Raw genomic sequence first — 23,891 nt, 5'->3', positions numbered from 1 at the left:
CTTTTATGGACAAAACTAAGGGAGTTCGGTGACATTGACAATCCTATCACTACAAGAAAAATGGATCATTGTGACGATAGCTTGAGAAAAAAAGATTTTGTCACAAATTTGTGAACCTTTTAGATACTATATTGTGACATTTTATTTTAGTTATAAATTCGTAATTATTTCGTCACAATATTATTACGGATTAAGTCGTCACTAAAAATTGTCACTATTAGCTACTAAATAGTGTCAATATTATTAATCGTAACAAGTGTGACGGTTTTACTACAATATGTAGTCACAAATAGTAACGTTCATTTGAGACAAAATTATTTGTCACACATTTGTGACCTTTTAGATATTTTATTGGGAAGAAAAAAAATTATAACAAGTTCATAATTGTTTGGTCATAATACTACGGTTACAAATTAATTTATGACAAAAAGTTGTCTCAAACATTTACAAAATTGTTACGATAATTGAAGTCATAACTATTGTAATGGTATTATGATATTTTTTATCAAACATACATTGATTAACCAGTTAAATATACTTTTACATAGAGAATGATCATTGTATTTTATTATGGAAAATACAAACTACTAATTAAAAACTTTCTTTTATAAACTAATCAATTACATCTTAAACATTTCATAATAATCCTTAAAAACTGAAAATGATTGTATTGTTTATGAAGTAGATAACTATTTTAACTTATAGTTAAATATCCTTCATAAGTTTACTTCATGTTTATCCATCTCATGTCCACCACTTAATCAATCTATGAAACAACATGAATATAACCAAAAAAATTGTTATAACACTAAATGATTGTTAAACTGTGAATAAATTTTGTTAAAATCATTTAAAAGGTACTTGAAAAACATGTTATATTTTCATTAATTAGTGGCTAAACATAAAATATTGTTATGTTTCTTAATAATTAATATTTTTTATGTAGGTTGTCCAATAAATTCATGATTGCTGCTAATCCTGGCATAACTGGAGATAATCTAACCTTGCTTAGAGAAAAAGAATTTGCAAGTTGGTTACTAGAACATGTAAGGAATATTACGTGACAATGGACTCATTTTCTTGTAGTGTATGGGTTCTAGGATTGGAGTTATATTTAGTTTTTTTTTTTTAACAGATATTGAGGGTCAGGATGAGAGTAAAAACAAAATCTATCTCAATATTCTTGCTCATAATGATAGATAGATTTAATGATTGTAACCGTGAGATCTCAAACAGTATAACCTTCTTTCATTTTATTTTTTGTTATATCTAGTTATGTTTTTCCAGTGAAACTATGTGTGTGTTTTTAGGTCGATAATTAAGCATATGTAACTTTATTAGTTTCTCTATGATAATTCATTAGCAACTTTTATAACTTCTGATAAGATCCTTGAGCCTTGTTCAACACGAATAAAGTTGAACATCAATTCTTCCAGCCAAACAACCATTTGCAATACATTCTATTTGCCAAAGGAGGTTAATCTAGTTGTTCACTTGAAGAGTTTTAGGTCCAACTGGTTTAAGAGCTTCCAGAATTATGTATGGCAACCAGGTGTTGTGTCTACTAAGTTAAAAATGAAGAAATGGTACAACCCATGTTGTTTCTCATCAGCAAAATTGGACCAAGGAATGAAAGAGAGAGAAGTTCAAGGATGCACTTATCGGGCTAATTCAAGAGATTATGGGCAAGGAGAGCATAGGAAATTCTATGGGGGATGTTGTCTACCAAGTCTAGTCCATTTTGAGTCTAATTCAAGTCCAAGAAAGCCCAAAATAATCACCTTATTTTGTGGTCAAAGAGGGATGACGAAAATGGAGTTCAACTCACCTTGGGAAGGACACCTTGGAAAGGCAAACTTCAAGAGCTGGATCTTCATTCAACTATCTATCTTTATTAGGTTTTAGTTTCGCGAATAATTAATACTTGGCTTTGTTACCAAGTTTCTTATCCCTATATAAAGACATGTAATCTCATTTTAGAATCATCAATCAATTTCCTTTTCATTTTAAGAGTATATCTCTTTGTTCTTTGTCTAGAACATTTCCTTGTTTCTTGGTGTGTAATATCCAAGTAACAGCCTCCTCTTGCTGGACTAGTGTGTCATATCTAGCAGCCATTGGAGTTGGGAATATCAGCAGCCTTTCGCAACTGCTGTGCGACCCCTCAATCCATCAAATCTCCCTTGTTGCACCTTGCACCTTGGTGAGTTTCTATCCTTTCTAATCCGGCTGAGTGATCCTCGAATTTTGGGCGTATCAAGTGGTATCAGAGCCACTCAACCGGTACTTTTCTTTTGATTTTCTATCTTTTTCTTTCTTCCATCTTCTATCTATTCATCTTCTTTCAAAACAAAACAAAAAAAGGAAAAAAAAACCAGAAAAAAAAATAGAAACAAGAAGAAAAAAACAAAAAAAAAACAAAAAAAAAAGAAAAAAAAAGAGAAAAAAAGAAAGCAAAAAATAAAATAAATATTAAAAAAAAGCAAAAAGAAAAAAACATATAATGATCGTCGAGATTGTGGGATCATCGAAGATGGAGTTCTTTGGATTCAAAATCTACAATTTCAAGCACTTATGGCAGAGATGCGAAGGTCGTGGAGGGTTGAGATGAATGCCACCTACAAGAGGTTGGATGAAGTTCAAGCGGAAGCACAACCGAGACGACCACAAATGTTGCATCATAGAAGGGAAAGAGATCAACCTAGAGTAGCAAGGGCTGATGATTATTACAGTAGTCAATCCTCAAGAGGGAGCCACTTGAGACCAAGAAGTGCTAGAGAAGCAAGAGGAAGAGTGGATGATAACATGGGTATTTTGAAGTTGAAGATTCCTACCTTTCAAGGCAAGAATGACCCAGATGCATATCTTGAGTGGGAGAAAAAGATTGAGTCAGTGTTTAGTTGTCAAAACTATTGCAAGATGAAGAAGGTACGATTTGCAGCCACTGGATTTTGTGATTATGCTATTACTTGGTGGGATAAGTTGGTGATAAGCATGCGGAGAAATGGAGAATATCCTATTGAGACTTGGGCAGAATTGAAGTCTTTGTTGAGGAAGCGATTTGTTCCCCACCATCACCATCGTGGTTCAAATCATATTCTAAGGAGAACTTCTAGACCAACTGATGGAGCCTCTACTGTCACGCCAAGTTACCAACAAGAAAGGATGTCCCATGTTTCTAAGGAAGAGGAATCTGTTTTTGTTTCATTACCATCACCAAAGGAGCACAAGGAGTTCAGAGTTCAGGATAATCTGCTGAAAATAACAAATTCACCGAGTGAGAAAACGGAAGCCGAAGAACCAAAGCAGAAAGAGATCAGAAAAGATAAGAGTGAGGAAGCTGCAAAGGAAGGCATGATCATCAACAACCTTGGCAGTATGTATGATTCACCTAATGCACCAACAAAGAGAGAAAAGTCAACGGTACACTTCTGGTCAAGTAATACAGAGCAAGTTTTGGATCTTGAAGTAAAAAAGAAAGGTCTCACGGAAAGGTGTGCATTTCTCCTTCATGGTATGCAATATGGACTCATATATTCTCTCAAAGAGAAGCCACCAAAATCACTTCAACACTCTCCAAACCATGGCCGTACAGTTTCGAGGACGAAACTTTTTCAAGAGGAGGGGTATGATATGATCATGAGACCATCCAAGAAGATCCTTGAGCCTTGTTCAACACGAATAAAGTTGAAGATCAATTCTTCCAGCCAAACAACCATTTGCAATACATTCTATTTGCCAAAGGAGGTTAATCTAGTTGTTCACTTGAAGAGTTTTAGGTCCAACTGGTTTAAGAGCTTCCAGAATTATGTATGGCAACCAGGTGTTGTTTCTACTAAGCTAAAAGTGAAGAAATGGTACAACCCATGTTGTTTCTCATCAGCAAAATTGGACCAACGAATGAAAGAGAGAGAAGTTAAAGGATGCACTTATTGGGCTAATTCAAGAGAATATGGGCAAGGAGAGCATAAGAAATTCTATGGGGGATGTTGTATACCAAGTCTAGTCCATTTTGAGCCTAATTCAAGTCCAAGAAAGCCCAAAATAATCACTTTATTTTGTGGTCAAAGAATGATGACGAAAATGGAGTTCAACTCACCTTGAGAAGGACACCTTGGAAAGGCAAACTTCAAGAGTTGGGTCTTCATTCAACTATCTATCTTTATTAGGTTTTAGTTTCGAGAATAATTAATACTTGGCTTTGTTACCAAGTTTCTTATCCCTATATAAAGACATGTAATCTCATTTGAGAATCATCAATCAATTTCCTTTTCATTTTAAGAGTATATCTCTTTGTTCTTTGTCTAGAACATTTCCTTGTTTCTTGGTGTGTAATATCCAAGTAACAGCCTCCTCTTGCTGGACTAGTGTGTCATATCTAGCAGCCATTGGAGTTGGGAATATCAGCAGCCTTCCGCAACTGCTGTGCGACCCCTTAATCCATCAAATCTCCCTTGTTGCACCTTGCACCTTGGTGAGTTTCTATCCTTTCTAATCCGGCTGAGTGATCCTCGAATTTTGGGCGTATCAAGTGGTATCAGAGCCACTCAACCGGTACTTATCTTTTGATTTTCTATCTTTTTCTTTCTTTCATCTTCTATCTCTTCATCTTCTTTCAAAACAAAACAAAAAAAAAGGAAACAAAAAACAGAAAAAAAAATAGAAACAAGAAGAAAAAAAACAAAAAAAAAGACAAAAAAAGAGAAAAAAGAAAGCAAAAAAATAAAATAAAATAAAAAAGCAAAAAGAAAAAAATGTATAATGATCGTTGAGATTGTGGGATCATCGAAGACGGAGTGCTTTGGATTCAAAATCTACAATTTCAAGCACTTATGGGAGAGATGCGAAGGTCGTGGAGGGTTGAGATGAATGCCACCTACAAGAGGTTGGATGAAGTTCAAGCGGAAGCACAACCGAGACGACCACAAATGTTGCATCATAGAAGGGAAAGAGATCAACCTAGAGTAGCAAGGGCTGATGATTATTACAGTAGTCAATCCTCAAGAGGGAGCCACTTGAGACCAAGAAGTGCTAGAGAAGCAAGAGGAAGAGTGGATGATAACATGGGTATTTTTAAGTTGAAGATTCCTACCTTTCAAGGCAAGAATTACCCAGATGCATATCTTGAGTGGGAGAAAAAGATTGAGTCAGTGTTTAGTTGTCAAAACTATTGCGAGATGAAGAAGGTACGATTCGCAGCCACTGGATTTTGTGATTATGCTATTACTTGGTGGGATCAGTTGGTGATAAGCATGAGGAGAAATGGAGAATATCCTATTGAGACTTGGGCAGAATTGAAGTCTATGTTGAGGAAGCGATTTGTTCCCCACCATCACCATCGTGGTTCAAATCATATTCTAAGGAGAACTTCTAGACCAACTGATGGAGCCTCTACTGTCACGCCAAGTTACCAACAAGAAAGGATGTCCCATGTTTCTAAGGAAGAGGAATCTGTTTTTGTTTCGTTACCATCACCAAAGGAGCACAAGGAGTTGAGAGTTCAGGATAATCTGCTGAAAATAACAAATTCACCGAGTGAGAAAACGGAAGCTGAAGAACCAAAGCAGAAAGAGATCAGAAAAGATAAGAGTGAGGAAGCTGCAAAGGAAGGCATGATCATCAACAACCTTGGCAGTATGTATGATTCACCTAATGCACCAACAAAGAGAGAAAAGTCAACGGTACACTTCTGGTCAAGTAAGACAGAGCAAGTTTTGGATCTTGAAGTAAAAAAGAAAGGTCTCACGGAAAGGGGTGCATTTCTCCTTCATGGTATGCAATATGGACTCATATATTCTCTCAAAGAGAAGCCACCAAAATCACTTCAACACTCTCCAAACCATGGCCGTACAGTTTTGAGGACGAAACTTTTTCAAGAGGAGGGGTATGATATGATCATGAGACCATCCAAGAAGATCCTTGAGCCTTGTTCAACACGAATAAAGTTGAAGATCAATTATTCCAGCCAAACAACCATTTGCAATACATTCTATTTGCCAAAGGAGGTTAATCTAGTTGTTCACTTGAAGAGTTTTAGGTCCAACTGGTTTAAGAGCTTCCAGAATTATGTATGGCAACCAGGTGTTGTTTCTACTAAGCTAAAAGTGAAGAAATGGTACAACCCATGTTGTTTCTCATCAGCAAAATTGGACCAACGAATGAAAGAGAGAGAAGTTCACGGATGCACTTATTGGGCTAATTCAAGAGATTATGGGCAAGGAGAGCATAAGAAATTCTATGGGGGATGTTGTCTACCAAGTCTAGTCCATTTTGAGCCTAATTCAAGTCCAAGAAAGCCCAAAATAATCACTTTATTTTGTGGTCAAAGAAGGATGACGAAAATGGAGTTCAACTCACCTTGGGAAGGACACCTTGGAAAGGCAAACTTCAAGAGTTGGGTCTTCATTCAACTATCTATCTTTATTAGGTTTTAGTTTCGAGAATAATTAATACTTGGCTTTGTTACCAAGTTTCTTATCCCTATATAAAGACATGTGATCTCATTTGAGAATCATCAATCAATTTCCTTTTCATTTTAAGAGTATATCTCTTTGTTCTTTGTCTAGAACATTTCCTTGTTTCTTGGTGTGTAATATCCAAGTAACAGCCTCCTCTTGCTGGACTAGTGTGTCATATCTAGCAGCCATTGGAGTTGGGAATATCAGCTGCCTTCCGCAACTGCTGTGCGACCCCTCAATCCATCAAATCTCCCTTGTTGCACCTTGCACCTTGGTGAGTTTCTATCCTTTTCTAATCCGGCTGAGTGATCCTCGAATTTTGGGCGTATCAAGTGGTATCAGAGCCACTCAACCGGTACTTATCTTTTGATTTTCTATCTTTTTCTTTCTTTCATCTTCTATCTATTCATCTTCTTTCAAAACAAAACAAAAAAAGGAAAAAAAAGCAGAAAAAAAAAATAGAAACAAGAAGAAAAAAACAAAAAAAAAACAAAAAAAAAAGGAAAAAAAAAGAGAAAAAAAGAAAGCAAAAAATAAAATAAATAAAAAAAAAAGCAAAAAGAAAAAAAATGTATAATGATCGTCGAGATTGTGGGATCATCGAAGACGGAGTGCTTGGGATTCAAAATCTACAATTTCAAGCACTTATGGGAGAGATGCGAAGGTCGTGGAGGGTTGAGATGAATGCCACCTACAAGAGGTTGGATGAAGTTTAAGCGGAAGCACAACCGAGACGACCACAAATGTTGCATCATAGAAGGGAAAGAGATCAACCTAGAGTAGCAAGGGCTGATGATTATTACAGTAGTCAATCCTCAAGAGGGAGCCACTTGAGACCAAGAAGTGCTAGAGAAGCAAGAGGAAGAGTGGATGATAACATGGGTATTTTGAAGTTGAAGCTTCCTACCTTTCAAGGAAAGAATGACCCAGATGCATATCTTGAGTGGGAGAAAAAGATTGAGTCAGTTTTTAGTTGTCAAAACTATTGCGAGATGAAGAAGGTACGATTTGCAGCCATTGGATTTTGTGATTATGCTATTACTTGGTGGGATCAGTTGGTGAGAAGAATGAGGAGAAATGGAGAATATCCTATTGAGACTTGGGCAGAATTGAAGTCTATGTTGAGGAAGCGATTTGTTCCCCACCATCACCATCGAGGTTCAAATCATATTCTAAGGAGAACTTCTAGACCAACTGATGGAGCCTCTACTGTCACACCAAGTTACCAACAAGAAAGGATGTCCCATGTTTCTAAGGAAGAGGAATCTGTTTTTGTTTCATTACCATCACCAAAGGAGCACAAGGAGTTGAGAGTTCAGGATAATCTGCTGAAAATAACAAATTCACCGAGTGAGAAAACGGAAGCTGAAGAACCAAAGCAGAAAGAGATCAGAAAAGATAAGAGTGAGGAAGCTGCAAAGGAAGGCATGATCATCAACAACCTTGGCAGTATGTATGATTCACCTAATGCACCAACAAAGAGAGAAAAGTCAACGGTACACTTCTGGTCAAGTAAGACAGAGCAAGTTTTGGATCTTGAAGTAAAAAAGAAAGGTCTCACGGAAATGGGTGCATTTCTCCTTCATGATATGCAATATGGACTCATATATTCTCTCAAAGAGAAGCCACCAAAATCACTTCAACACTCTCCAAACCATGGCCGTACAGTTTCGAGGACGAAACTTTTTCAAGAGGAGGGGTATGATATGATCATGAGACCATCCAAGAAGATCCTTGAGCCTTGTTCAACACGAATAAAGTTGAAAATCAATTCTTCCAGCCAAACAACCATTTGCAATACATTCCATTTGCCAAAGGAGGTTAATATAGTTGTTCACTTGAAGAGTTTTAGGTCCAACTGGTTTAAGAGCTTCCAGAATTATGTATGGCAACCAGGTGTTGTTTCTACTAAGCTAAAAGTGAAGAAATGGTACAACCCATGTTGTTTCTCATCAGCAAAATTGGACCAAGGAAAGAAAGAGAGAGAAGTTCAAGGATGCACTTATTGGGCTAATTCAAGAGGTTATGGGCAAGGAGAGCATAGGAAATTATATTGGGGATGTTGTCTACCAAGTCCAGTCTATTTTGAGCCTAATTCAAGTTCAAGAAAGCCCAAAATAATCACTTTATTTTGTGGTCAAAGAGGGATGACGAAAATGAAGTTCAACTCACCTTGGAAAGGCAAACTTCAAGAGTTGGGTCTTCATTCAACTATCTATCTTTATTAGGTTTTAGTTTCAAGAATAATCAATAATTGGCTTTGTTACCAAGTTTCTTATCCCTATATAAAGACATGTAATCTCATTTGAGAATCATCAATCAATTTCCTTTTCATTTTAAGAGTATATCTCTTTGTTCTTTGTCTAGAACATTTCTTTATTTTTGGTATGTAATATCCAAGTAACAGCCTCCTCTTGCTGGACTAGTGTGTCATATCTAGCAGCCATTGGAGTTGGGAATATCAGCAGTCTTCCGCAACTGTTGTGCGACCCCTCAATCCATCAAATCTCCCTTGTTGCACCTTGCACCTTGGCGAGTTTCTATCCATTCTAATCCGGCTGAGTGATCATCGAATTTTGGGCGTATCAACTTCTATTAATTTAATTTAAGTAATTTCTATTTTATACTCAAAATCAACTTGAAAGCTATATACATCTTCTATATATTGAAAGAAATACATGATTGGAGAACATGTCAAACTCATTTTTTCTCAACTTTTATATTTAATTAAATCAGTTGTTTTATTAAACTTACTAGTTACTAGTATTTATCCGGTACAATGTACAGATACGGTATAATAGACATCAATATGGTTACCATTTTTACTGTTCTAGCCTAAGAAATGTCACTTATCAAATTCTGGTCCTAGTAGCTGTTCTTTTTGCCATTGAGTGTAGCCTTCTCAGGTTTCAAGCGTTGGTTAAGCATGGCACCACCAAGTGAGAGTTTTGTATCCATGGCATTTAATGGCGTTTTCAGTGGCTTAATTCGGCTTTTATTTGGGATTATTTCAGCTTTTAAAACCTTTGGGGCGTAGCATACCGGAGCATTACAAGTATAAAAAATATATGGAAATATATTGATATTATTAGGCAGTTGTTTTGAATCCGGATCTAAATTTTACGTAATCCATCTTAAATTTAACTGTACATTACATCCTAATAAAACTAATCATAATAAAACTAGATTTTAGTTTAATGCACTTCATGTCAATAGATAAAAACACAATTTTCATATCAAAATAAATATGTTCGCCATATCAAATATATGTCTTACTTAATATTTTAAACGTAATAAAGATTTGATAAAACATAATTACCAAAAAATATAAAATATAAAATAATTGGATCATAAATTGGAGAAGTAATATTAATAGAAATATATTAATTACATATGTCGTAATTCACAAGTAATAATTTTATTATATGCTATACTATTTGTTTTATAAAATACTAATTTTATATAAAATATATATATTCACATTCTCAAAAGTAATCAAAATATATTTAAATATATCATTTTTTCTTTTCTTTTCTTTTGTTTTTGGTTTTTTTATCAACATTTTGTTGTTGTTACTTACAAATATAACACATTCAATCTGATATAAGTTTACTAAATCAATTAAATTTTTAATACAAAGAGGAACCCAAACACCCCCTTTCGCTTCATCTCCTCGGCTAAGGGCGGGCATTACTCCTCTTCCGACTTTGTATTCAGGTTATGGATGCTTTGTTGATGGACCTTGGAAAGCTAGGGATGCTTTTGCAGGTGCAGGATGGTACTTCACTCTATTTTAAAGTTCGTCACCAACTATGAGATCCACCTATTTTCGGCGTAGTCTCTCTCTACTACATGCATAAGTAGAAGCTTTCATATAGGCAATGTGATGCATGATCGAACATGATTATCGGGGTGTGGCATTCTTTACAAGCTGTTCAGACTTGGTGAAGATGGTGTCTTATCCTTTAGACTGGCCGGTGTATTTGATATACTTAGACGACATCAAGATTTACAGGGAGGAGTTTTATTCATTCTCTTTATCTCTTGTTTCTCGGAATGCAAATGTAAATGCGGATTCTTTGGCACGTTAAGCGTGAACATCTCCACATCATGTTCTATTTGTAAACATTTTTCTATCTAATTGGCTCATATGAGCTGATCTCTTGTTGTCAAAAAAAAACTTAAACAATTGAAAACTATAAATGTTTTTGTTTCTAGTTCTTTATTGTAAGACAGAGAAGACGATTCACTTATGGTTTCTAAGGGGCTGACTGGTTCAAACGCTGCGGTTGCGGTTGCGGTTGCGGTTGCGGGAGATTGCGTAAGCGGGCGATTGCAGTTTCAAGCGTTATTAAGCGTTTTGAACGACTGGTTTAGCGGTTTAAAATTGGTGCGTTTTGCGGAAGGTTTACGACTGGTTGACCAGCGGGTGCAATAGCGGTTGGAACATAATAAATGTGATATCTAATATATAAATGTTAAAAAACACCAATTTTTTATTAAACTTGATTTATAATTAAAATTTATTAAAATAATAATTATTCAAAAAAAAATTCATATTTAAATATTTATTACTTTATGTATTTGGCTTTTCACCAAAAATTTAATTAAGTAATTTGATAAATGACAAAACATATGCTTTAGATCGTAGATCTTTTCTCTTTTCTCTTAGATTGTGGGTCAGTAGTTGCATCGGTAGGAATGGTCAAGTGAGAGCTGAGAAGAGTCACTGGTGATTTGTTTTAATATTTTTCACAAATAATCTTATTTTCTTAAATTTCTGATTAAATATTATATTTATTTAGATTTTTTTGAACTTATGTGCGATGTGCCATTAAATTTACATCAAGTTTTCCGGGTTATTGTTAATTGGAATATTATTTTTTTCTAATTGTTTATTTTGTAATCTCTGCAATCGTATTCGTACTTCATTTTCTCCCATCCTTAATGAGTAAAATAGTTAGATAGAAAATATAACAAAAAAAATTTCATTATCATTGATTTCTTTTAAGTTTTTTTACAAAAAAAAAAAAAAATCCAACCGCAATCGTCCGCAACTGCAAACGCTTGCGGGAAGCAGCTTTTGAAATTCAGTGGTTTGGAGCAGTTGGGAGCGATTAGGAGCCATTGGGAGCGGTTTGTGTGATTGGTTCCAATCGCTAGCAACCGCTACCACCCGCAAACGCAGCGTTTGTGGGAGGTAGCGGGAGAACCAGTTAACACCTAAGTATCATATCTATCTTCTCCTTCTTCTAAGGAGGACAATAATTAACGCCGAAATTGAGCAGATGTTTGATGCACTGAAGCTAGCCATGATTTCCATTATGCCAAAAGTTGTCCATAAAGACGAACAATGTTTTTGTCCTAACCGTTTTGCTTTGCAAACAACATTCATGAAAACTACTATGGTGGAGGCAACATGTTATATCTGATGATGATGCAATAGAAATATTTTGGTGTTTTACACTATGAATATGAGAGAATCAGATTTACGGCTTTGTAAAAAATCAGTAAAAAAAAGTTATTGAGTATTATCCAAAACTATAGATGATTATAGATATTTATATAGTGAAGAATGACGATCTCATTAGATTGAATAGCCATGTGTATATAATCCGAAACCAAACAAACCGAACCGAACCAATCTGGAAAAAAAAAACTGATTTGGATCGGTTCTGTTTTTTTGTTAAAACTAATCGGTTTTTACATTAATTGTGATTCGGTTTTTGGTTTTAAACCGATCCGAAACGAAATCCGAACGGTTATCCACTAAACTGAATACACAATTAATTTTCTATACATTTGGGTTTAGATTGATATTATTTTTGGACCTATTTCTAGGCTGGAGCCCATTAGCTATAAAAATTTAAATTGTAATCGCTGGAAGGGGGAATCAAATCTGAGACATTAAGGTTTAGGGTCACAAACTGACGCCATCTGAGCTATCCCAACTTTGTGATTATAATTTCCAAGTGATATATATATAAGGTTACGATTAAGTTCGGATTTTTTATAAAATTTGAAAATCGATCCGACTCCGGAAGAATCTGCACCGATCCGATCCGAAAAACATTCGGATTCTAAATGGATTCTATACATCCCAATCCGAGAAATCCATAATCCAAAAATCCGATCCAATCCGAACCAAGATCTGATATGATCCGAACCAAAAATCCGAATGTTCAGGGCTAAAATTGAGATTGATTTGAAGAAGGAGAATAACATATTTATTCATCTCTCAGTCGGTAAAGCTCTAATATAAAAATCATCATGTAATCAATAACTGATTACATAACTTCTGTAATGTAATTAGTGAATCATATAGATATTTATTATCCTTTTTTAAAAAAATCTAAATATATATATATATATATATATTTTGGATTTAGAATTTCCCGTATTTTGGTTAACAAAATATGTAAATTTAATTGGTTAAAGAATTTTACATGTGTAATCTTATCGATATAATTAATAAATATGGCCAAAACGTTAATATGTTAGTGACTAAATTTAAGAACGCAAATTTTATAATAAAATATTAGAGAATTTTATAAAAGCTTTACATACATTTTTTTTTTCAAAATTTGACATTATATTTTGGTGTAATTTTTTTTTAACTTACTAATCCTCATTAGAAAAATGTTCTATTATTAGCTTTGATATATTTTAAGTTTTGTTTTTTTTTTTTTTTTTGCTTCCCTTTACCATTTCGATAATATCTGTGGCGTAGATTAGAGGGGTTTAGCGGTCGTTTTACATTCTCCCAAATGGTGTGTCTCTCTTTTATAGCGTGAGAGAAGAGAGAGGAGCTGTGACACAAATCGAAATCGAAATCGAATTGAGAGCAGATAGAGATCACGCTTCTGGGGTTCTCCTTTTCTTATCTCATACACTTGAAATTTCGAAATCTGAAGCTCCAGAAATCTCGACAAAAAAAAAGGTATCATTTTTTTCACATTGTTATCTCCGTTTTGTGGGTTTTTTTTTTTTTTTTTTCTTCTTTTCGTTGTTTGAGATTCTGTATTGGGGTTAAAGGGTTTAGAAATTAGATTATTTTGAATGTTAAAGTTGGAACCTTTGATGTTAGGACAGGGGATGATGATGAGTTACTTTAGTCAGATTTGTTTCATTTTGATCTTTTAATCTGTTGTGTTCTTGTTTTATGCAGAGGGGGAGGGGGAAATAAAAAAAAAGATTATGAGTTGGTGAGTTTCAGAAGCATAGATGACGACGATTCGATCGTTGCGTAAACCACCTTCTATAAAACTTGTGTTTCCAACTCTGATCATACTTTTCTTGACATGTTTGTTTTGTATCTTGACAAATTTGCAAACCATATCGTATCTTTTCCGTCCGCTTTGGGATAAACCGCCGCCACCTTTCAAACGGATACCTCATTACTACGCAGAGAATGTCTCCATGGGACATCTTTGTGAACTCCATGGGTGGACACCTCGGTCAGAGCCTAGGCAAGTCTTTGATGCCATCATTTTCAGCAACGAGCTTGACCTTCTCGAACTCAGATGGCGGGAACTAGAGCCTTACGTTTCAAAGTTTGTGATCTTGGAGTCAAACACTACGTTTACAGGGATCCCGAAGCCTCTTTTCTTCGATTCCAATAGGGAGAGGTTCTCGTTTGCAGAGGGTAAGATCGTACACGGAGTGTTTCCTGGGAGAAAGCGTTACAAGGGGCAGCCGTACGAGGACCCTTTTTTGCTGGAGGGGCAACAGCGGGTTGCGATGAACTGGTTGCTCAGAGAAGCTGGGATTTCTGATGGAGATGCGGTGATCATGTCAGATGCTGACGAGATTCCAAGCCCTCACACTGTGAAGTTTCTACAGTGGTGCGACGGGATACCAGATGCAATGCATCTAGAGATGAGGGAATACATGTACTCCTTCGAGTTCCCGGTTGATTACAGCAGCTGGAGAGCCTCTGTCCATCTATATACTAGGAAGTGGACTCAGTACCGCCACTCCCGACAGACAGACTTGATACTATCCGACGCAGGGTGGCATTGCAGCTTCTGTTTCAGACGACTCAGCGATTTCGTTTTCAAGATGAAAGGTTACAGTCATGCAGACAGAGTCAGGCGCAAGGAGTTTTTGGATTATCCGAGGATACAGAGACATATATGTAAAGGTTATGATCTCTTTGACATGCTTCCTGAAAAATACAGTTTCAAAGAGTTGATTAGCAATATCGGACCCATCCAGCGTTCTGCTTCTGCGGTACATCTACCTGCCTTTTTGATTCAGAACGCTGCTCGCTTTCGGTTTCTTCTCCCGGGAGGCTGTATCCGAGAACCCTAGCTGAAGATAATGTACAAAATTAGAGAAGCACTAGTTTCTTGTCACACACCAACTTAATCCGAAACAACGGATAAATAAGAAATAGATCTTTATCCCATCTTGTGTCATTTGTTTTTAATGTTTGCACCATCATCATCATTCATCCCACTCTTGTAGCAATTTAAAGATAAGCAAATATGAAAACGACGCACTGGAGACATAGGAGGTAGGTCACATAGCTTACATAGGGAGACTCATTATGAACGTCAAAATCAGAATCAAGAACGCAATATGACCCTTTTCCCATGGCTGAGCGTTAATGTTGAACTGTGCGGACCTAGAAAGATTTGATTCAGTTAGGAATAATAATATAATATATAGTAATCACATAAACGGTAACAACCTCAATATTGTTAAAAATAAATCAAATAACAAAAATTTAAACATGATACGAAAAGTTGTGTTTCTTTATTGTAATACCGTCCTTATGTTTTGTAAGTAAATGCTTTGAATAGACTGTTGTAAATTGTTGTTTTTTAATGTAAAATGTCCACTTATTTTGTAATTTGTCATATTTTTCTTAACCAAATACATATCAGATTTAACTAGAACATGATTTATCATTAAACTCTCCTTAAAACAAGGTACAAATAATGAAGAGAAAGAGTCTTTAAGTATCCCATTGTGTTTCTCTGCTCTGAATCTGATGTACCTTCGGGACTTTGTAAACTGAATTATCAAAAGAAATATGAATTAGATGATGAAAAAAACTTGTAAGAAGTGAGAGTTTGAGTAGTGTATATATAATAATACTTACTTCCGCAGTAAGATCCTGGGACTAAGAGCAAGTGCAGCAGCGTCCTTCGGTATTATAATTAAAAAGTTAATTCCAAATAAAAAAATTATAGATACTTACATCTGCTCAATGTTTTAATTGTATGTTTTGTTTTTTTCAAGTTTTTTTTAACTTTGTAATTTTCTTATGTTTTTAATGTTAATGTTATATGTTTTATTTTAATTAAAACTTTAATATGTTTTTACATATTTATTTAAATAATTAATTTTTAAAATTTAAAATATTATTATTTTATTCAGAAACCAATTGTGAGGGACACCAATGCTCGTACCAAACTTAAAAACTCTGAAAATAATTTTATTATATTTGAGGGACCAAAATATGAGAGACACCAATGTCCATGCTCTAATAGATCGCCACATGCATGAGAGAGTTTGGAGAGCTTATTTACGTCAAAGTTTTTCAAAAACAGAGTTGTGACGGTTCGGCATATACATTTCATCTTGTCCCTTTGTATACTATCACAACATACTTTTAATAGAAAAACCCAAGGAACACCAAGCATGAGAGAATCGCCACAATAATCATATTCTTCAGAAATCTCTGTCGGAGTACACGAAGCATCATCAACCTGCGAGGATGTTATTCTAGTTACCAACAATGTTACCGTGAGCATAGAGACTATAGTATAAGTTCTCATCATTTTCTCTATTTTTATTCTCGTATGTGCATTTGTCTTTGGAGTATTTACCGATGCTTTGATAAATATATACTGTAAACCGAATGTAAGGAATATTACATTTCACAGTTATAAGGAAAAAAAAATGGTCAATCATTAGAAAATAATTATTTACTCATTTACCTTTTTTTGCATAAAGTACCATATTGAGAATTCAATATCATTGAATTTGTGTTGTAACTTGAAAGTTAGGGAACAAAAAATACAATCCATAAAATTACTTACTCATATATCGTTTAGGTAAAGTCAACATAAACTTGACATTTAATGTAAGGAGTAAGATTTACAATAACATAAAAAATAAAAAATGTTAATATTTCACATCATTTTCACTTTCTTCCACCTAATCATTCAACATTCAATTCAATTTTAACTTCTCCAATAGTTTTTTTTAATAAAATTCAACACCTTACCCTACTATTTTATATTTCTCTATTCTTATTTCTATTTTATGATTTATAATTATATATTAAATAATAATTATCAATTAAAACTAAATTCATATAATTTTAAATTAAATAATTTTTATATAAATTTATTTTTGTAATTTATAATTAAAAAAATTTAATTTTTGGAAGTAAAATGAAGAAGTTTAAACACACACAAAAAAAATTGGTCCAAGGAAAATAGAAAATTCTAATAAAAATTGATATTTTTTTCTATGTCCAAATAAAGCTAGACTAGTCTCTATTTATAGATTTTTTAAAATGATGAATTTTGATGTACTTTTTATTTTATAAAAAAAATAATTAATATAAAATAATTGAGCTAAAATAATTAGGATGAAATAAAATCTCACAAAAATCAAATGGATACAACCCATTCACCTTCTTCTCTCATACTTCGCCACGTGTCAATGTAGATCCCGCTTTTTCAGATTCAACCAGCTGAATCTATTCAACTCAGTTTAATACACGTATGATTTTTAGCAAATTCAACATGTCCATACTTACCAAAAAAAAATTCAACATGTCCATTGCATGAATTAAACGGTTGAAAATTTTATTGAACACCCTCATTGTACATAGTCATAAGAGTATAGGCAAAGCATTCAAGTGAACTTTTTATCTTTTATTTTTAAAAACTCTTTTATAATCAAGTAAAAAAATCTATTTTGAAACAAAGATTTAGGACATTCACTACACAATTGAATTTATTTGTCGTACTCGTATGAGATATTGGTGATGATAGGTTAAACGTACGCGAATGTGAGGTAGGAAATTTAACCACTGGGGAATAAATCAAGCTAGGCGTTTCATCTCCCGAAACAAAATAGAACAACTATGACATATTCTGGAGAGAACTTTCAAACTCATATATGTCTTTGTCAATCGTCAGAAAGGCCCATGTCTACTACTATTACTGGCGCATCGACCTTACAAGATTTTAACATAGTAAATCCAATATCGTTTCATTTAAAATAAAAAAAAAAATAGAATCTACATGTACACCTTTTTCTTAATGAAAAATGATTGACACAAGTATTTAATATTCTTGAAATCATAACGGTTTGAACCAAATTTTTTTCATGTTTACTATAAAATGTAATGGGATAAATAAAAGTACCTTTTTCCCTGGCTTACTAGTATAAATTTCATGATTGAGTAGCAAAATCGACAAGCTTGAAAAATAGAAACATAATGAGAAATGAATCATTTAGAATTGAAGGAATATGGTTTGAAGCTTTATTCACTTCTTTTTCTTCTTCTTCTTGGATACTTTTTGTCCACTAGAGCCACCACAAACAATGGAACACTCAATGCCACAAATGTTACCAAAACAAGAAAACAATCCATAATTTCCTCCTTTCTTGTTGTTCCTCCCACCTTGCTTCGCGAGCGGAGCTCCAACCATCTGGGTATTTCTTGGGACGATTTCATTGGGCTTGTAATTTGATTTAGGGTTGAAGTTAGAGTTTGTTTTATACTCAGAACTTGGTTGATAACTTGAACCCACGTCTACAACCACTGGTAGATTGGCTTGCCACCTTTCTAGCTTAGAACGAAGACCCTCAACGCTTCGTTCACCAACACTTATCACAGTACTTTCCGCATCTTTCCCTGTAAGAGCCTTCTCCTTTGCAATTTGGGCAGCAACCACTGAGGCTGAAGGACCCAAATCAGACTCTGTAATAATGATCGGTCTTGACCTCATTGGTGTTCCATATTCAATATTGTTTCTTTTGGGAGTATATGCTGTCTTGTTCCTTGGCCTCATCGGTGTCCCATACACGATTTGTTGTTTTTTTTGCCTCAACAATGTATTTGGTGTTTTCCTCTGGTGCTCGTACACAACCATCTGAGAGTCAGATGAAAACTCATCTTTCTCAAAACCTGAGTTTGTAGTAGAACTCACACGGGATTGTGTCACCTTCCTTGGCGAATCCACCATTGAGCTTGTATCACTTTTAGACCGTCGAAGCCCTACAGGTTTTGGAGATATGTTTTTCTTGTGAAACAACAAATCGTCTTCAAACAAAAGAGGCATGCTTTGGCCCGAGTTATCGATAAGCCCTACCGCAATGTTTAGGAGGCCGTGAGGGCGGCCCGAGGCACGAAGAACCTCTAGGGTAACAAATCTCATAGCTGAAGAAGGGCTGACAAGGTCACTTATTAAGGCTTGTACCGTGCCAACATGAATGTCTTTGAACCAATGTAATGCATAGATCTCTATAACAACTATTGATGTGGCATCGTAGAGTGCTTCCTCATCAAGACGAAACACAAACTTGTCGTTCCATGTAGGGCTTGTTCCACCCGTATTGTCGACTCGAGTCGTCAATTTACGCTCTGGATCAATCCAAGCGATAGCATATGTCTTCATACACCGTGCCACAGGCGCTAATTCTTGGGCCGAAATAATATTCAGCTCCAAGATTTGACAAGGTGCAAGAAAAGACATTTTGTTCTTTCTTGCCAAAACTAAATCTGAGGGAAACCAAAGCAAATGGAGAGGATGAAATTTATTTTCGTGGTGGATACAAAGACAGTTCCGTCGTCGTCCTTGGAGGGGACGACGAAGGAAAGCAATGCATGAAGATGAAAATGGAAAAGCAAATTAACAAAGACACCCAAAAATAATAACAAGCAAAAAAAGAATACTTTTTTTTTCGTTTATTAATTTCTTGTTTTGGTTTTTGTTATTTTAGAACACCGAATCATTTGCATTACTTTCCGTTGACTACTATTTTCTTTCAATAATCTTCTACCGTTATTTTTAGATCTCTCTGTCCCTATTCTCCTAAATTTTATTTAAGGTTAATTTCTGTTATTTTCTGAATAATTCTGGAATTTGTAGATATTTGTAATTGTTACAATTAGAGATGTACTTATTAGACAAAATAGAAGTTCTGTGTTTGGTGTGTTGCTTAGAAAGTAAACGATTGAATGAGAGTGTACTAGCACATTGAAATGATTACCGTTGGTTTGGCTATGGATTTTTTTTTTCTTTGTATATATAATAAGGCTATAGCCATGGTTCACTATGTTATTAGGGATAAAAACGACGTTGATTTTGTTTTTAAAATCACAAGGTAAAATCAAATTAGTAACCCAATTTTTGTAGAGAAAATGTCTGCAGTGAAGTATTTTGAAGAGAAGGTATATGGATGGGAGAAAATGCATCACAGTTAATCTTCAGAAACAAAGATGTCGCATGTTGGATAGCCAAGTGACTCCTACTGTCCTACACACACAAACAAATTCCAAAATGTTTTTAACTAGACGAATACCATCTTCCAAGACATTTAAAGACTTATTTTCGGTTCCATAACATCGTAAGAGTATCAATCCCTCATCTCATACCCATAAAATGAACGTAATGAGGCAAAGTTAAATGTGAGTAATACATAATTTGACCTTTTGTTTAATAATTTTTGGTGATAGCAAATTAAAAAACATAGATAATGTAGTAAAAATATAGGAGAAAAGAGAAAACATGAGAGTTGTTTACATTGAGAGGAAGAGAAAGAGAGAGAGAGAGAGAGAGAGAGAGGAGTAATGGATTAGATTCTAGAGGGAATGAGAGGGATGTGGTTCTGAAGATAAGTAGAAGCAGCTGCAACCCCACTTCCCATTACAATTGGGTACCCAACATCCTTCAGTATCATCTCCACTCCAGCAAGACACCCCAAAAGTTGTAACTGCATTTGATTATGTAGTCATGTTTGATTAGAGTTTGATCAATTAAAATTGGATTACACTAAGCTATATATAGCTCATAATGTGTACCTCATTCACGTTTCCAAGGTGTCCAATTCTGAAAACCTTTCCAGCAATTTTGTTGAGACCAAGACCAAGACTTAGGTTGTACCTCTGCCATGCCCTTCTCACAATCTCCGAACCGTCTATATGTGGGGGCACCATAACTGCTGTCACTGTGTTACTTATCCACTCCTCCTTCTGTGTGCAGTTCTTCAGCCCCCATGCTTCCACCGCCAGCCTATGTACATGACCATATTAAGCAATCATAATGTATAAGTAAACTATTAGAGATCACCAATTCGAATACTTGCATGGGAAGAGGATGTATATATACATATGTTCTAACCCCTGGCGTGAAGGATGTATGGATCAAAAGCGTGTTACATAGCTAAACTTTACCTGGTGGCCTTTCCAAGACGAGCATGACGGGCGATTATATTCTCAAGTCCTTCCTCAAAGATAAGATCAAGAGCAGCTCTAAGACCGTAGAGGAGTTGAATGGAAGGTGTGTAAGGCCAATAGGTTCCCAGCTTGTAAAACTTGAGGTAGTCATTCCAGTCAAAGAATACTTTGAGGGATTTAGAAGTTTTGGTAGCTTCCAAAGCTTTGGGACTGGCGCACACAATACCAAGTCCTGTTGGAAGAGATAAGGCTTTCTGAGAGCCGGTCAAGGCCACGTCCACTCCCCACTCATCCATTCGGAAATCAAGCGCACAAATGGACGAGACACCGTCCACAAGCAGCAAAGCAGGGTGCTTGTAGTGATCTGTGTTTACGTTTGAGTTAGTGAGATTTAAAACAGAGAAAACACAAAACAAAAAAAGAGATGGTTTGTGAATAACCAAGGAGGGTTCGGACAGCAGAGATGTCATTGGTGACTCCGGTAGCTGTCTCGTTGTGGACAATGCAAATGGCTTTGATGGAATGGTTCTCGTCTTGTGAGAGCTTTGAGGCTAAGACTTGGAGATTAGCACCTTGTCCCCACTCACTCTCAACCACATCAACATTGAAATTTAGCCTCTTCTGCTGGTCAATCCAGAGCAAGCTAAATTGTCCAATCAGAAACGAAACGATCCTGTCACCAGGAGATAACGTGTTGGTCAAGGCACTCTCCCAAGCACCAGTCCCTGTGGTGGGAAACAGAAACGGCGTCCCAGATGTGGTCTTGAATATCTTCTTCACGTCCTCCAACAGGGTTTTTGTAAGTGCCGGAATGGCCGGTGACCGGTAATCCTCGTTGTTCCGGTTCATCGCCCGGATTACCGGTTCCGGTATGTTCACTGGTCCTGGTACAAACAGATGGTGCCTCCCTGGTCCATACATATAGTCCATTTTTCCCCTTTTCTTTTGAATCCTCCTTCTCTACACTGTCAAAAGTTTACAATCTTCTATATAAATATACACAATCTCATCTTTGACCCAAAAAAAAAAATAAGATAGAACCAAAACATGTGGTATACGCAGCATATATGACCATATGGACTACAGCAAATTTGCTACTATCAACTCCAACAAACAATAACACAATCATCGATACATAAATAAAATACACCGATCATATCTCATTTAAGCCAACAAATATGTATATGCGTGTTACAAAGAGTTCTAAAAAGTTTCATGGGCAAGATCATACATATAACACTAAAAAGAGTAACAAGCGGAGAAAACTAAGTAGTAACTTTGCAAAATCGGAAAGAGAAAGAGAGAGAGCAAAGTTAACCTCTGAATAAGCCGGAAGCTCCTGAGGGGCCTTTTGGACTCCTTCGTCTTCTCAAACCTCCTCTTTAATATATCTTCTAAAATTTATTATTTGTTTATTTCTTTTACATGTTTGTACGTATTTTATTTTGTAGCTTTGTGTATCCCAATCAAGTAGCTTTGCCTTATTGGAATCTTAGACGCGTGGCAGATAAGAGCAAAGTGAAAAATCTTTGCGCTTACGTATGGCTCACAATGCATTTGTACTACCTTTGCATATTTGCCCTTCTTGTTTCTTTCTTTTGTAGTTTTCCCCCATTAGTTTATTTTGGTCTAGCTTAGTAGTTTATTTGAAAGATGAGAACTCTAGTTTGAGTGATGTTTCCGAAAGAGATAATACTAAAAGCTACTTCTGAGCTTACTGAGATTGAGTTTCGTACCAAACTTCGTGAATTAAATGAAAACGTAGTGAGAAAAGGACGAAGTTAGCTTAAAAAAGTATTCGGGGATAGAAAAAAAGTTATAAAAACACGTAGGGAGGCAATTGTAATAAGGAAAAGTACGTAAGATGAGAGGTGGAAAAGGGAAGAGGGGGAGATAAGGAGATAAAAGGGAGAGAGCCACACAAGTTGGTTTTGCAACAAAGACCACACGACCGAACGCCGAATCCTCGGGCACTTCTTCACTATCTCTCGCTCTCTTGTTTTATGATTTAGGATTATTGCCACTATATGACACACACACAAAAATAAAATACAAAACTATATTTAGCTATTGAATGTAGAATATGGAGATTTTGTAAAATACAAACTATATTTGGCCAGTCGATTATGATGTTTGAATATTCGTTTCCATTTTAAAAAAAATATATTTGGAGTTAAAAATATTATTAACATATTTTTATTTATTAAATTATCTGATTTGTTAACATAGAGTTTAAAACAATTTGGAACACTGTAAAAATGAAAAACAAAAAGGAATAATTTTGTTTTATTGATGCATTTGGCTAAGAGGCTTCCTATATAAAAGAGAGGATTACTGAAAAGATATGCAAATAAGTGAATATTCGATGATTTGTGCAACAACATATAACGGAAGAGATATTCGTATCTCCATATCCGAATGAGTAATTTCACTACATATCAAAAAAATGAGAAACTATTCAGCCGAGTTGTTGAAGAGATATCTTTCAAAAAAATGACAAAATTGAATTTAGCTATTCCTTTTGAAGATTATCTTTTTCCATTTAACTGTTATATGATGCTTGATTTATCCACCTAACATTATGTTTATGTGATCATTTGATAATAAATTTTCTATATTAGTTTGAGCCATACCATTTTCTATATTATTTTTTTCCTTGTAATACGTTTTTTTTCTTTCTATGTACACATCTAACACATCATATTGATTCATATTTTCAATATGTATGCATGTGGTCTATTATTTTGGAGGTTAGTATAATTATTTAGGGCACTAATATTTGTTTACATATACAAGAATAGCAAATGACTATATTTTTTAGAAGTTAATTTTTAATACAACCTTCTTCATTTGCAATAAAATTTTACTCATACATTTTTTCTTGTTTGATAAATCTTTATTTAACTTTACTTTGCAATACCCTTTATAATATTTAGAGTTAGGAACAGCCAACTTAAGAATGGAAATTTCAAATTCCTTCTATCCAAGAGCTTTGGTGATGA

At 35.0% G+C, this 23,891-nt stretch overlaps 3 protein-coding genes across 3 annotated transcripts; 1 reads left to right on the top strand and 2 right to left on the bottom strand.

Moving 5' to 3' along the window:
• Positions 1 to 13,151: 13,151 nt before the first annotated feature.
• LOC104766619 (uncharacterized) lies at positions 13,152 to 14,868 on the top strand. Its single transcript, XM_087502128.1, has 2 exons — positions 13,152 to 13,398; positions 13,627 to 14,868. The coding sequence occupies exon 2, from the start codon at positions 13,683 to 13,685 to the stop codon at positions 14,769 to 14,771; it is 1,089 nt and encodes a 362-aa protein (XP_087358254.1). The 5' UTR covers positions 13,152 to 13,398; positions 13,627 to 13,682; the 3' UTR covers positions 14,772 to 14,868.
• Positions 14,869 to 17,794: 2,926 nt separating this feature from the next.
• Positions 17,795 to 19,418, bottom strand: LOC104766620 (uncharacterized). Its single transcript, XM_010490534.2, has one exon. It carries the CDS (start codon positions 19,184 to 19,186, stop codon positions 17,975 to 17,977), a length of 1,212 nt encoding a protein of 403 aa, XP_010488836.2. The 5' UTR covers positions 19,187 to 19,418; the 3' UTR covers positions 17,795 to 17,974.
• Positions 19,419 to 20,120: 702 nt separating this feature from the next.
• On the bottom strand, positions 20,121 to 22,940 carry LOC104766621 (serine--glyoxylate aminotransferase). Its single transcript, XM_087502127.1, has 5 exons — positions 22,208 to 22,940; positions 21,330 to 21,854; positions 20,887 to 21,253; positions 20,515 to 20,725; positions 20,121 to 20,426 (listed from the first exon to the last, which is right to left on the bottom strand). The coding sequence occupies exons 2-5, from the start codon at positions 21,817 to 21,819 to the stop codon at positions 20,289 to 20,291; spliced, it is 1,206 nt and encodes a 401-aa protein (XP_087358253.1). The 5' UTR covers positions 21,820 to 21,854; positions 22,208 to 22,940; the 3' UTR covers positions 20,121 to 20,288.
• Positions 22,941 to 23,891: the final 951 nt, after the last annotated feature.

Source organism: Camelina sativa, chromosome 19, assembly GCF_030686135.1.
Source record: "Camelina sativa cultivar CO46 ecotype springtype chromosome 19, ASM3068613v1".
NCBI classification, from domain to species: domain Eukaryota; kingdom Viridiplantae; phylum Streptophyta; class Magnoliopsida; order Brassicales; family Brassicaceae; genus Camelina; species Camelina sativa.
The sequence above is the reverse complement of the archived record's forward strand: the minus strand, read 5'-3'. Positions and strand labels throughout refer to the sequence as shown.